The following is a 14,290-nucleotide window of genomic DNA, read 5'->3' on the forward strand; positions in this document are numbered from 1 at the left end:
GTATGACTCACCAGCAGCTTTGCTGGGGCTTATTTCACTGGAATTCAATAAGCAATTCCAATATTAGCACATACAGAATAAAAACACCATGGCTTTTCACAGCTGAAAGGAGCAAGAATAGATTTCAGCTGCTCAGATTATTGTCTGGGGCTATCCTGGAAGTCTATTGAGTGTAAAGGTCACAGTCTGTTCTTTAGGAACAGAAGTTGTGATTTTTTTATTTCATAGCGGATATACATATTGCAGAATCTCAGAGATGACATGCTCCTGACAAATTCTAAGCCTAAAAAACTTGTTTTCCCAGCATGCACCAAGATACAACAGGGTATGTCTGCCTTCTGATTCAGCCTGCCAGGAAAGCAGATGCTGGCTGGTATACCTTGTCTGCAAAAAACGAAGCTGGTATTGTCTCTTGTACTGCTAGACTTGACATATATGGTAAGTACTGGCTAGTAAATAAATCAGAATTTATTTTCAGTGACAGTCCTAGCTCTCAACTAATTCTTTGCTCTTACGTTCCCAGTTTTGCCATGGATTAGACATTACGCTATCACTGCATGGCTGCATTTTAACATGGCCACCAGGAGGAGATAGAACAATGCAGTTAAATTATGAGATTACTTGCCATTAAACTGATGTGGGACAGGAGAAACGTTGTACAATATTTTTTACTTTTGCTTTCCACCTTCCACAGACACATAGAAGTACAATAAACGTGTATTCAGATTAAACCTTACCTCTGTTCCTTTAGAGGCAAATAGTAGTGCTTCTGCACTGAGCTGAGAAAGAATAACAAATTGCACATTTAAAAGCCCCTTCTTTCAGGGAGCCTAAGTAATGCAAGCTAGCTAAGATGATAATGTGCTGATTGAAGACTCAGAACGCTTAAGCCTAGTTCAAGAACTATGGCACAGTATTTAACTTCTCTGTATCTATGCAAGATGCATATACTAGCTAAGGTAATTTGTATACATCAACAAAAAAAAAACTTTGATTACTTAAGCAATAAAAATAAAAAGAAGACAGGGTTATATCCATGCCCTCAAAAATAGTTTTCAATCTTGCTTTTTTATTAAAAAAAAAAAAAAAGTGGAATAATAAAACTTATCAGGGATAACCGTAGGTCATCAGTGCATCTCTGTACGTTTTCTGCCATCTTGTGGTGACACAAACAACAGTAATTCAATAATCAAGAGAGCTGAGCAGAGATTGATTCAAAAACAAACACACAAAATGAAAAGTAATTCTCCAGGTGTCTAAATGTGGGGAGACAGAAGTTAAGGTTTTTATATGAAGGATGAACACTAAAAGCCAAAAAAAAAGAAAAAAGGGGGGGAGGGGGGAGTCAGAAATGTGTCCTGATTCCAGCTGTATTTTCTTAAGAGTCTACATGTCTTGTGTGCCAGAATGACAGAAAGTACTTTTCTTCATGCTATTTCAAGTGGAGGTTTGCTCTAGTATTTACAGTTCTGTTTGTAAAGAATAAAGTACAGTAGTGAGAGTATTGATTTCAAAAATAAATACCACCAGAAGAAAAGCCAGAAAGAAAAGTCCTCCAAGGGATGGAATAGTACAGAATGATAGTTACTTCCCGTTTGTTTATCTCTGCTCATGCTGTAATGTGTCTTTTCTTTTGCTTGCAAGAGCTTGGAGAAAGCTTACAGATTAAATGGTTCATTTGTGGACTTACTGAAATTCATGTAAACGTTCCTATTGAATTGAAAAGGGGTGGAAATTTGTCTATTAATATTTTAATAAAAGTACTCAATGTAAACTATACAGATGGCAATATTTGAAGGAACAGACTGTAAGACAGGGAACAAACTGCTGTGCTCCCTTCGAAGATGTTGGAAGGAACTTAAATTTAGCAGTTGTGCACATTGACTTCTGTTGTTTCACTGCTAATTTATTCAGAGGTTTATGCAGCCTGTTCTGTTTTTGTTGCTTCAGCTCAGTGGCATCATCAAATTCCACAACAAATAAAGCTTCGACCTGGGAGTAGCCGGTATGCAAACCTTACTGGCCAAGGACTCGACATGTATTCTGGCTTCCCAGCTACTGAAAGCCCTGTGTTGTTTTCATCCCCAACTCAAAAGATGGTGGAAAGCGATGAACTTTGAAACGGACAGATGAACAATGGTTCCAGTTACACTTGCAGAAATACTAGAACTGAAAAAAATAAAGAGGTACAAGTCAAGATGCTCAAGGTTTACAAGCAACCTCTTTGTAATTAAGTGTACTGCTGCTGCAGATTTTGCAAGTAACATATACAAGACTTCTGCATAGTATTTTTCTGCAGGATAATTGTGGTATGGAGTGTTGTGCAATAAATTCAGTACTGTGTAGTTTGCTAAGAATTACATAGTAAACATAGTTTTCAGCACTTAAAAGCCAATACCACTTCTACTGCTAGAATTAAAGCTACCCTCCTGTAGCAAGCTACATTAAGGATTGATGATGTTTTGCTGGAATACTGCCCAGTGAAAACACTGATATTACAATAACAATAATCCTGAATGAGGGTAAACAACATGACTTTGAATGTAATTCTAAAAATAAAAAAAAAAAAGCCAGATAATCACAAAGCACAAGTACAAGGAAAAAGATGTAACTCATTTTTATATATGATTAAGCCAGATAATCTTATAATTGCTGAACTCAAGTCTAGATAAGTATAGAATTCCATGTAGGTACAGCTGTATACCTTATATATTTATATTTGTGTGCGTGTGTATACTCCATGAACTGTGTACTCATGGCATAATGATCATAAAGTAAGGTATAGGACATGTGCCCAGGACTCTAACATAGGACACTAATCTTCCTGTAGTCTGAAGCATGTTCTGTAGAACTCGTAGCTGAAACTATTTTCCAGATGTGCTTTGTATTATTTTTTTTTTCCTTACACTGGTAGGAATTCTCTGCTTTTGAACATAAACTCATACCAAGCTTGTAACTTCAGAGTTTTCAAATATCAGTCTCTTTCTTCCCATTTTTAATGTGACTGAAAGAAAAGTATCTACCATATACCTCATTTTTTTCTCTAACTGAAAACGAATTATGATCTGCTGGAAATCAGCAATTTCATCAATGTTTTGGAAACAAGGACAAGTATGGTGTCTACTATTAAGACAGAAAATTTCATTAATAGACAAAAATCTATGGACTTAAATTCTACTATAAATAATAGGAGTATATAAGAATCTAATGAGGATGCACCAGAAGGTGTTAAGAACACTTAATTGATTTAAATACATTTAGCATCTGCACAGTTGTAGAGCATTTAGAATCTGTGACTATCTAAGATTATTTCTTGCCTCTTTAAGTTACTGTTATCCCTCTTCTTTGGACAAGTAAAATTAAAAGATGAAAAATGAAAAGAAAAATTAACAGATACTATCGGGTTAGATCCTATTTGGACTTCTTGCAAAGTTAAAAGTGTAACTTAACTTACAAATGCAAAGAAAACAATGAGTAATTATCTTAAGAGCAGAAGGATACTGGATATGGACAGAGACTTGAGAAAGAGAAAGCCTTTCATTCCTGATTTCCTACAAAAGCAACTTAATGATATCACTGACTCTTGGTTCCCTAAAGATTCATGGGAAGTGAATATACTGTACTATTCCATTTCCTACGTGAGTACCATAATGCACATCACAAAACCATCATAATATAAACTCACCATTATAACTTCCCTGCTTTTGTTAGAAATCTCAGGTATGATTCACCCCAGACTGAGCAGATCAGGAAGCTAAAACATATTCTTATCCTGATAGACAATACCAGAAACAGTTACTTCAGTGAGAAAGCAGAAATGCCAGTTGTTGCTGATGTTGTATCTCCTTTCCAGCAAGTAAGATACAACTAATTGGTATGAAAAGCAGTATGTTAACTCAAGTGGATTTCAGTTACGAGATGCTCAGTGTAAGACAAACTGTGGGCCTCTGGAATAGAGAAATCCTTATTCCTCTAATCTTCACTTGTTTTCAGGATGGCTCAGTAAGTCAAAGTTGGTTTAAAAAAAAATAATAATTAAAAAATTCGCATGTTTGTAAATACTCTTGAGAAAATAATCCAAAGAAAGTTATTGGATTTTATTTAATTCAGTGCTGTTGGGAAGGATGAGAGGACATTAAGACATGAAAGATCTAATTCCAGTCTTTTCATTACTTCATGTCAGAACTGAAAACTGGATTTTGACCCAAAGTATTCAAAATTGGCTATCATTCCTCAGACTTTGTTAGTCAAGCTCTTTCCCTCTTTAGAATACAACTGTGGGCCCCTTACCTAGCTTTAAGGGGTTGGATGATTTCCTGAGGTTCCTTCCAACCTGAGTCATCCTATAATGTCCTACATTATTTTACTTTCCTCTGCCTGTCTGAATGTCCTATATGGATAAAGTTTCCTATTGACTGAGTAGAAGCTAAGAAATCAAGCAGGCACAAGCTTCTCCTTTGGGCTGTGATATATCCCACTACGCAATTCTAGCAAGAAGGGTAAGCATGCTATCTGATATTTTTTACATAGTTTAAAATAATAGTACCTATTATTTGCAAATACTTGGTTACCAGTTCTAGAATCATACCTCTGAATATTACTGACATTAGTAGTGATTCTCACATTTCAGACATCATGTCCAAAAAGTTGGCACAAACCAAAAGACAGAGAGCACAGATAAAATCTCTCTTGACTTACATAATTATAATTTGAGCAGACAAGCTGAAGGATAAGTGCTACATTTTTTTTAAACGTACTTTTTGTTCTTGTTGTTGAGGCAGACAAAAGCTACTGCTTTTCCCAGAAATCTGTATAAGAAGGATTAATTCTAAGTCATTAAATAAGAGGACCCTGCAGATTCACGGCAAACTAGGCTACAGAGTGCATCACCAAAATCTGTCACCTGAACTATAAATATTCTCTCTTTGACAGTATTTATTTGCAGAAGGATCGAATTTTTATCCATCACACTTCCCTACATAATGTGTAAGTCAGAGAAATTACTTTCAGTGCATCTGACATAGACATAAAATCAGAATCTGATCCCAAGTAAATAGTCTGTAGTCATTAACTTTTGCTTTTTAATTGCTACAGAACATTTGTCCTTTGCATATTCTGAACCTAGAGAATGAGTGTGTAAACAGAGCTTAGTGAATGGATGTAAATGCTGTTAATTAGCAGTACTAATGTGCTCATCATTAAGAAGATGCAAAAATGATGCTTATATTGTTGACTGATGGAAAAGCCAACGGGAAAAATTGCTTGTGTAAGCAGTAGAGACAACACTGAGTTGTCACAGAACTTGATGTTGTTAGAGTTCATGTGCCATGAGGGTATCATACTGTGTCAAGAGGCACTACACGCTATGCAGTTGTGCTCTCTTCCTGAACAGCTTGACTTGTCATTGTTTTTGTTCAATTGAATAGCTGATTTGATTTCACACTAACATGATATTTCATTCTCTTATTTAGGGCAGGCTCCTGCAACAATAAAAATCAATGTTAGAGCATTTACTGGAATCAGTGTTAGCTATTATCTTCCAAAAGTCCATTAAATCACAACAGTGTGAAACATAACATTGTATCGATGAGATACAGAAATATTCATTTTTGTAAATTCTCAGTAGCAGATTATTTTTCTGATTCAGATGCTTGTAGGTTTATTAATTTCTTATTCCCTTCCAGTCCTGTTTTTGTATGTGACCAGATGCACAATACATTTCGAAGAATGGCAGAAATAACTTCTTTTCTGTAATTCTAAAAAGCAGAAGGATTATCTTTGCTTTAACATTTTTGGCCCACCTTGGTGCAGACACAGTCCTCAGCAGCTTCATATAACAGTTTGCATTAATACCTATAGAATTCTCGCCTTAAAACAGCTAGACTGAGATAATTTGTTTGCATGCAGACAATGGAACATACCTACTGAATGATTCCCGTACACTAGTGTGAAGAGGAGAGCACACAATCTAAATTATAAAAATCAAGCCTGCAGCCTCTTTCATAATGTCTAAGCAGTTGCCAATTGCAACTGTTTACAGTAACAGATATTGCAAAGAAACAAATCTGAAATCAGAGTTATTAAAAGAACTGTGCTCTTACTGCTACAAGGTTAAAAAAAAACATTCATTTCAAGACAATGTCTTCATACAAAATTATTTGTAAGACCTAATTAATTTTTTAATTGTTAAATATTGAATGAGTGATTCACTGTTAGTTGCCTTACTATTTCTAATACAAATATGTTTACTTTGAGCCTCAAAATTCTATTTTATATTTTTTTCTTGATTAAAGTTGATAATTTTTATTTTTTGATCCAAAGTCATTCTCTATGGAAAAATAGTGCTAACATCAGTTTTAAAGTACATTAAGTGCATACAAAAGGAAGAAACAAATGCCCAAATGTTCAGGAATGTATCTCTTTTCATTTCACCTTAAATAAATGCTTCAGAGTTGCATACAAGAGTGTGTCCTTGATGTGTTCAAGCAATTGGAAGTGTGGAGCAAAACCAGAGGTTTCTACAGAACTCAGCTGTGACAGGTAATGAAATCAATGCATTTAGGCTTACATTATTTGGAAGAAAATCATAAAGTACTGTCAAGTCAGGGATATGGTAGATATGATGCTAGCACATAGCTGTGACATACAGTTGCTCTTTTTTCTAAACAGTTTGCTCTTGTTTTAAGTTACACTTTCTTCATCCAATAAATTCTCAATCAAATTTTAAAAGAGCAAGTTTTCTCAGTGGAACCAGAGCAGAAGCTAAGGAGTCTTTAGGACAATCTGAATGTTCAAAACATCTGTAGGGTTGTCAGATTATCAGCATCTTGTACAATTCATCCCCAACACCCGTATTTGGGCATATCCTTCTATTTTACAGACTGGCAGAGATGAACTCCATTGTGTCTCATAAATTCTTGTACCATGTTGCTTCACGTTCAGCCAGCACCCACACAACACCCACAGAAATGCCCAGTTATTGGATCTAGGACCAAAGCTCCTCTGTGTGTAAGTAGGGCACTGGAGAGTGTTACAGAATACTTATTATTTCAGCCTTTAGCTCTGTATCCAGTTCTTCAATAAGTGAAAATTGAATGAAGCTGCAGAAGCAAAACTAATACTACAAAGAAGATGGATTTTATAGCCTTGATATAGAAGACAACAGGAAAAAAAAAAAAAAAAAAGGTTCATTCTATTACATTTGCCGATCTTGATTTTACTGTCCCATTTAACCATGTTTCTCCATTCCTGCACGGACTGATTCTTGTGTACATCTGTAACTGCTAGATCAGAGGCAATGTTCATAAGAACATTTTAGCCCTGTTACATCCCCATGAGCTAAAGCAGCTCCCACATGTAATATCACTTCCTCTGAGCAGTAAAAGCTGCTTTTAATAATGCCTTCATACTTCAACTCCATTATAGTTATGAAGAACTAACATCGTACAAATAATCCTTGGGCCATACATGCTACAGATTTGAGTGCAGGTCTCCATTTATTTCAGTGTGAAATTATGTTCAGAAACAGACCATTCACTAAGATTATACCGTCTTCTAACAATATGTGACTACTTTTTTTCTTTTTTAAATAAAGAAATGGAGAATATCAAAGACATTTTGAAATTTTGAAAAACTGACTGTGGATTTCAGACTGCAGGAAGCCATTCTAACACGGACTTCTCTTTTTATTATTTGGAGTTACATATGCAGACATCTTAAGCAAATTCTGTGTAAGTTCAGATTTACTTTGCATGTTAATTTCTGTACAAATGAAAACTGAACAACAAATTGGAAAAAACCTATAGTATACAAAATACTAAATGTATTATTTAGAAAATATTTGAATATTATACATACGGGTTTTGCTTTGGGTTTTTTTTTAAAACTATGTTTTCTTGACAATTAAATTTAAAAACATTAAGCTTTCTTTTTTAAATGAAATCAAATGTCTTTAATATCTATGTAGAGGAAGCATTGGACTGTTTCTTCAATGAATAAATGTGTTTTTGTTCTCAGTGCATTTGCTTTATTTCCTGGGTATTTTACAAAGATGCAACAACTTAGCAAAAAGAAACTTTTAAAAATTCTTAATGAGTTTATAAAGTCTAGATAAAGCCATTCCTAAATTAAAACTGAGAATTGCATCTATATTGCCACCCAAAATCTGTATTGCCAATATATGCAATGATACTCATCATCTTAAGGCAGAAGCTTATTTTGAAACATTAAGAACACGGCAGGAAATACGTTCTTTTTAATTTCTGCCTAGCGAATCAGATCACAACAGTAACAGGATAAAGAAAACACAGCTAAAAATTAAAAAAAAAAAAAAAAAAAAGCAAGAAACAAACAAACAAAACCTAACGATATCCATGCTTCCCCATGCAAAATAGTTGCAATGTCACTGACCTTACAAGGCTATAACTAGAGCTAGCAACATCTTTATTTTTCATAATGCATGTACTGCAGCACCATTTAAGCATTCCAGTCAAGAACTGAGCTTTGTTCTTTATGTGTGTATGGTACTGAATGGTCTGTGCCTAAAAATGGTGCAATAGAAAAGAGAAACCTAGAAAGCTGGAATTAATTGAAGTGATAAGACACAGCCACTGGTAGCCGCAATAGCTAGGCAGGAAGAAATCACTGCCTTTTTGTTGCTAACATACTTTTGTGGAACACACTACCCTATTTCCATTTCCAGACCAAGAAAAGTCACTGCATTTGAAAACATCTCTCCAGTTCAAATTGAAAAATAACTCTGGCCACCTTGAAAGAAAAAAAAAAAAAAAAAAAAAAAAAAAAAGTGAAAAGATTCAAAGAATCATAAGAATAAGACCACCTGTGCTAGCTCAAAGAGTGAAGAGCAGGATGCAGTTTGAACCTTCTAGAAGAATAGAGTTTAATTTCCCACAGATAGTTCATTTGAACTGCACACTGAATTTCAATAGTGAAAACGTGTTTAGCAAGCAACAAGTATGTAATGAAGAAATAATTTCTGATCCTCTGTGTGTTCATAATGTAACTCTAGAACTACTATGTACTAATATTACAAAAAGAAATATCTCAGGCTTGCACTTCTTCCTGGGACAGAAATCTGTAAGCAGAAAAAATTCTACACATAAGAACACATCAAGCTCTGCACATCTGAAGTCATTTGGAGGCAGACTGGAAGCAATAATTTATTGGGGGGAAGTGGGGCCATGTCTTAAGGACTAGTACAGAGGAAGGGTCACAGTTATTATCTGACAAGCATCAAACAGTCAGTGGAAAATAAATACTCTGGAGCAATGATGAAATTAATGTTAAATGGTCAAGTGATGGTTTCACAGAGTCGCTGAAATATTAGCGAAGAAAAGCAATCAAGAGAAGCCAATGACTTCCTGGATGGTTATTGAGTTTGAGACATCTAAACCGCAGCTTGCTCTTCACATTGCAGTCAAAAAGAACTTTTCATGTTTAAAACTGTCTCCTCCAGAAGAGCTCTGACAGATAATACATAGACAGCTATGAAGAACTTACTCTACTGCCATCAGTGCTGTAATAAACTAGAAATCCCAACTTCCAACTCAACACTGCACACTCCCCAAAAAGAAAAATTACTGAATTCCCACACCGTTCTGTAAAAGCCTGTTTCAGTCACTAATTAAATAGTTACTAATTATTATTTGTTAAAAAAGAATTAGACACTTCTCACTAGCAAAATCAAATTTAAGAAAATGAGGATTGTATTATTCAATGGCACAGGCTGATCTATAAAGCATTCAAAAGGCTATCCTCTGCACTGAAGTGCTTTTTAAGGCTTCACTTTCAATTGTTAACAGTTCAGGTAACACAACCACAGACTTGGTTTGCTCCTCTTTGTGTGAGCTTACCATCGTTTAAACATTCACATCACAAAAACATTCACTGTTCTTGTGACTATTACTGTCATCACATTACCTACTATTAGTAGACAGTGTATTACAATGCTGAATGGGAAAAACAAAACGGATGAAACATGGTGGTTATATACTTTTATGTATGCTACATATAAACTGCAACATCACATCCCAAAAATAAAATTATATGCCAGCAGTGCAGAAACACATTGGTACAGTTCTTGTACACTGCCCTGGTGTTTTACTTCCATATAAATTTGTACACTCCCCACATAGGGCTTAGAAGTCTATTTCTCACTAAGCCAAGATCTCTGTGTCACAGAATTCTACAGACTATTTGCTTTATGTTCCTGGTTCAGGATGGAAAAATCCATTGCTGTGCAAGCAGTGCAGTTAACACAATTTCTGCCCAAAGTTTACGCTAATAAATTAGTCTAGGATGGCACATCATTCATAACATTTATTTGAGGACTGCATTGATTATACATGAATACAACAAAAAACTTCTTTAATGTGAGGGTAACAGAGCACTGGAACAGGCTGCCCAAAGAGGCTGCGAAGTCTCCTCCTCTGGAAATATTCAAAACCTGCCTGGATTGCCTACTTGTGCAACCTACTGAAGGGAACCTGCTTCAGCAAGGGATAGAGCTTGGCAATCTCCAGAGGTCCCTTCAATCCTCTACAATCCTGTGATGCAGAGAAATTGGTCACTTAACAATAACAAATTTTCCAGCGGTATTAACTCAAGTACGTAACAAACAACTATTCTCTCTGCATAAACTTCTGTCAAGAATCAGCAAATAACACGACTTCATAATCCCAGAAGGCTGAAACTACATAAAGAGCAAATGTAATTCAAAAGAAAAAGCCCACATTTTAATAATTACCCTAATCACTACTGAACTTAGAAAAGCCAAAATATACATTAAAAAACATTCCTGAATACCAATGATTAAGGGAGAAATCTGCTCAGAATATATTTGTTTTCTATATTTGTTTAACCCAGACCTGAAAGTCTGTCCCAGCAACTTTTACTCCAAATTCAATCCAACTTGTGGCTTTGGAAGTGTACTATTCCACAAGACACTGATCAAAGGCAAAACGTCAACGAAGGTTCAGGGAGATGACAGATACTAAGGTCAGGTCTCTCTCTCTACATATATAACAGCTCCTGTAGCAGAGTCCCAAAACAGCGCTTAGTTCCTATTGCTGGTTGTATTTTTTTTATTTTTATTTCCATTGAAAGCTACTTAGTTGTTGCAAATAGCTCTTCTCAAAACTTCCACTTTTATTTCAGGATTCTTTCAAATGGCAAGATATGGCAGCAGGGAACCTGCCAGCCTTCCCTGCTGGAAATCCACCACCAATTGTTTTGGGACAGCAGCTCCTTTTCTCCTTCTCCCAGATGGCTAACATTAGCAAAGGGCTCGTTTCTGGAAACTCCCAACAGTAGCACTAGCAGAAGCATCCTTCATCTTCACAGTCTGCCACCATCATAACAGACATCTGCAGTCAGGCCTTTGTGGATACATCTGCTGTTCTGCTCCTACTCATTTTTATTTATTTATTTTCTCCACCTTCCCAGTCTCCTTTTCCTAACTCTTCTGCCTTTTCTATCCAAATCCCTCTATCTTCCACAAGCACAAGCAGAAAATAAATAAAAGACAATTGAGGACATCAGCAGGGCTGAAATAAAGTATACATTTCAACAGAACTTATCTTTAAAAGCTGTTTTTTGGAGGGTACACTAAATACACATCCTCCTGTAACTGAGTGACAAACATCATTTGCCAGTCTTTTCCTGCACACTAAGCTGTCAGGGCTGAGGAAGAAGTGGAATACTAAGGGAAACAAAGTAATTTCCAGAGTTGGAAATTTAAGGTAGTATATGAGCACATATCATAGAAAACACTTTATTTATGATTTACAAAATCTGTCTCTAGGTAATGTAAAATTAAGAAATAAGATGCAAACTACAAAATCCAGATGTTTAGATTGTTTTCACACGAGCATTTCATTCACAGTATATAACCACATGTGCTTTTACAGCCACTAAAAATAAAAACATTTTCATGACTTGAAGCTAGCTCTTTTTCGAGCATACAAGAGACACCCTAAGTTGGATTAAAGCAAACCTACACAATTTTGGAACCCATATATCAAACTTACAAAGTTTAAGACAGTTAGTTCTCCAAGGACTAGAACTCCAGTATAAAACTTGTTCCATGGGAGTCATTCAAGGGAAAACAAAACAAAGAACTACTTTAAAGCTGACATAAAAATAAAAATGTAGAGTGAAACTCATTTGTAGTGTTACTCCATTCGGTTATAGCAAGGGTCAATTTGGCCCCTGACTGGTAGGAAATACTATCATGGATCATAATTAAATAAAAAGACTTATTTAATTAAAGGAGCCAAATTAACTAGCAAGCAATAGTCTGTAAGATTTCAAACAACTTTCTATCAACAGTAAAGAAATTCATACTTCTTAAATGCATATTGATTTAAGTTCTCAAAGCAAATTTAGTTTGTTAAATTAGTGTAAGACACAAACACGAATAAGCTATTGTAATGCCGATATTACCTTATTCAAGCAGATTAACTCTTGCTAATTATTAAATTACACATCTGGCCTGCTGCATATTTTAGCTTGTAATAAGTTCTAATTAGCTATTTGAAAGTGTTCGGGGTGATAGCTGAATATTCGCTGTGCATAAGGATCACTGTCTGTTGCCACTTTTTGTCCCGTATAATGGTGGTAGCTCTCTGGATGAAAGTGTTCACAGTGAAGGTTAATCCATTCCCTTTCAGTACTGTATCTCTCTGCTTCAGCAAGTATTCGTGTTAGAGCCATGATGTAACTCAAAGCCATCTGAAGGGTTTCATATTTGGAGAGCTTCTTATCCTGACCCCACTGTGGGACAACCTTCCTCAAACGATCAAAGGCTGTGTTCAGCCCTTGCATCCGTCTTCTCTCCCTGGCATTGGCAGCCAATCTTCTCTTGGCAGCACTCTCCATTCTTTCTGTGCTGCACTTCACAACGCAGCCTGCTCCATTTCTGCACTGGATGTCCGATTCTACTCCTGAATCCAAATGACTGGATTTACAGGTTTTCATATTTATTGCAGCTGCAGCTTCACACACATACAGAAAAAAAATTACACTTTAAAACAGAAGCATCTAAACAGTTGTAGAGAAAGTACTCCTATAAGTAGCCTGTGTACCTCTTGAATCTTTTTCCAGATATTGTCGATGAGATATTTATCTTAGTATAAAAAATAAAAAAATAAAAAACTCTTCTGGCTCTTCTGGAAGTGTCTGAAAATTGCTTTTTGTTTAATGAAAGAATAAAGAGTTCTCAATGCCTTATGCTTTCATTCTTCTCATTTCTGTAAACTCAATGACATAGATAAAAAAACAACAAAATCTCCATCCTCAAAACACGAGTTAGTGAAGAAAAAGGTCCTTTTAAGCCAGAAAGGATATTAATGGATTAAAAAGACATCCACTCCAAAGGCCGTTTCACTTGGAAGGAGTTCTGATGCAGTTTAGGAGGATGTTTTGATAAGAAGAACTGTTGCAATCTGAAGATGTAACTTCTAACAGAAATCTCTCCCTTCTTGACTGCCGCCGGTAAGCAATGATCGTGTCTTACAGACTCGAAGAGGCTTTATAGAAATTGCTGAAGCTAAACAGGTGGTAGCAGGTGGGCGGGCGGCACTCTGCTTCCATCCCAGTACCTTCCCAGCCTGGGAACCACAGGGGGAAGAAAAAAAAAAAAAAAAAAAAAAAAAAAAAAAAAAACCAACAGTAAAACCCGAACATTACAGCCTTCATCTGTTGAGAAGTCTTCCAAAGCCATTCTGTCCAGCCCTAACAACTTGCCATCTGGAGCCGTGTCTGGCTGGCCCCACAAGACTCTGGGCAGTTAAGCAAAAGATCCTTTCAATTGATAATCTGTTGCAACTCAGGGAAGAAAAAAAACTCTCACTGTGCATTGTAGCATTTGCACTTCAAAATATCTGAAAATTCTGGTAGATAGTATTAGGAGTAAAAAAATTGCTCCAACAAAACAGAGAAGAATTAGCTTGGTGTTGTGTGGCAGAGAATAGTACTGTGCTTTATTGTACAAGACTAAAGCAAACAAACTCAAATTATCGGGAATCTTGTAGGACTCAAATACAGACCAGTGAGAAGAGAACAGTATCTCGAGAAAAACTGAGATTATATATTTGCATGTCAGCAACATTATGAAAATAACTCAGAACAAGTTTAAACAGTTAAAATGTAGCTATTTATTTATCTAATAATTTTTAAAGTATTTGTAGAGGTTGAGATACAGACACACCAGTACAAACAGTCTGAAAACTGTTCTTTTTAACACGCTCTGCATAACGTATATATGCATATT

At 35.8% G+C, this 14,290-nt stretch overlaps 2 protein-coding genes across 2 annotated transcripts in view; one reads left to right on the top strand and one right to left on the bottom strand.

Annotated features, from left to right (window-relative positions):
• MYPN (myopalladin) overlaps nt 1-2,120 on the top strand; it is a gene marked incomplete at both ends in the record, with an annotated part of 41,420 nt that extends 39,300 nt beyond the window's left edge. The window contains 2 exons of the mRNA XM_079535291.1: nt 305-438; nt 1,951-2,120. Coding sequence (XP_079391417.1) covers nt 305-438; nt 1,951-2,120 — 304 coding nt within the window. The remainder of the gene's footprint in view (nt 1-304; nt 439-1,950) is intronic.
• Nucleotides 2,121-12,540: 10,420 nt separating this feature from the next.
• On the bottom strand, nt 12,541-12,996 carry ATOH7 (atonal bHLH transcription factor 7; the record flags this gene model as incomplete). Its single annotated transcript, XM_079536154.1, has 1 exon — nt 12,541-12,996. One exon carries the CDS (start codon nt 12,994-12,996, stop codon nt 12,541-12,543), a length of 456 nt encoding a protein of 151 aa, XP_079392280.1.
• Nucleotides 12,997-14,290: the final 1,294 nt, after the last annotated feature.

Source organism: Tetrao urogallus (genome assembly GCF_951394365.1).
Source record: "Tetrao urogallus genome assembly, chromosome: 5".
Taxonomy (NCBI): Eukaryota; Metazoa; Chordata; class Aves; order Galliformes; family Phasianidae; genus Tetrao; species Tetrao urogallus.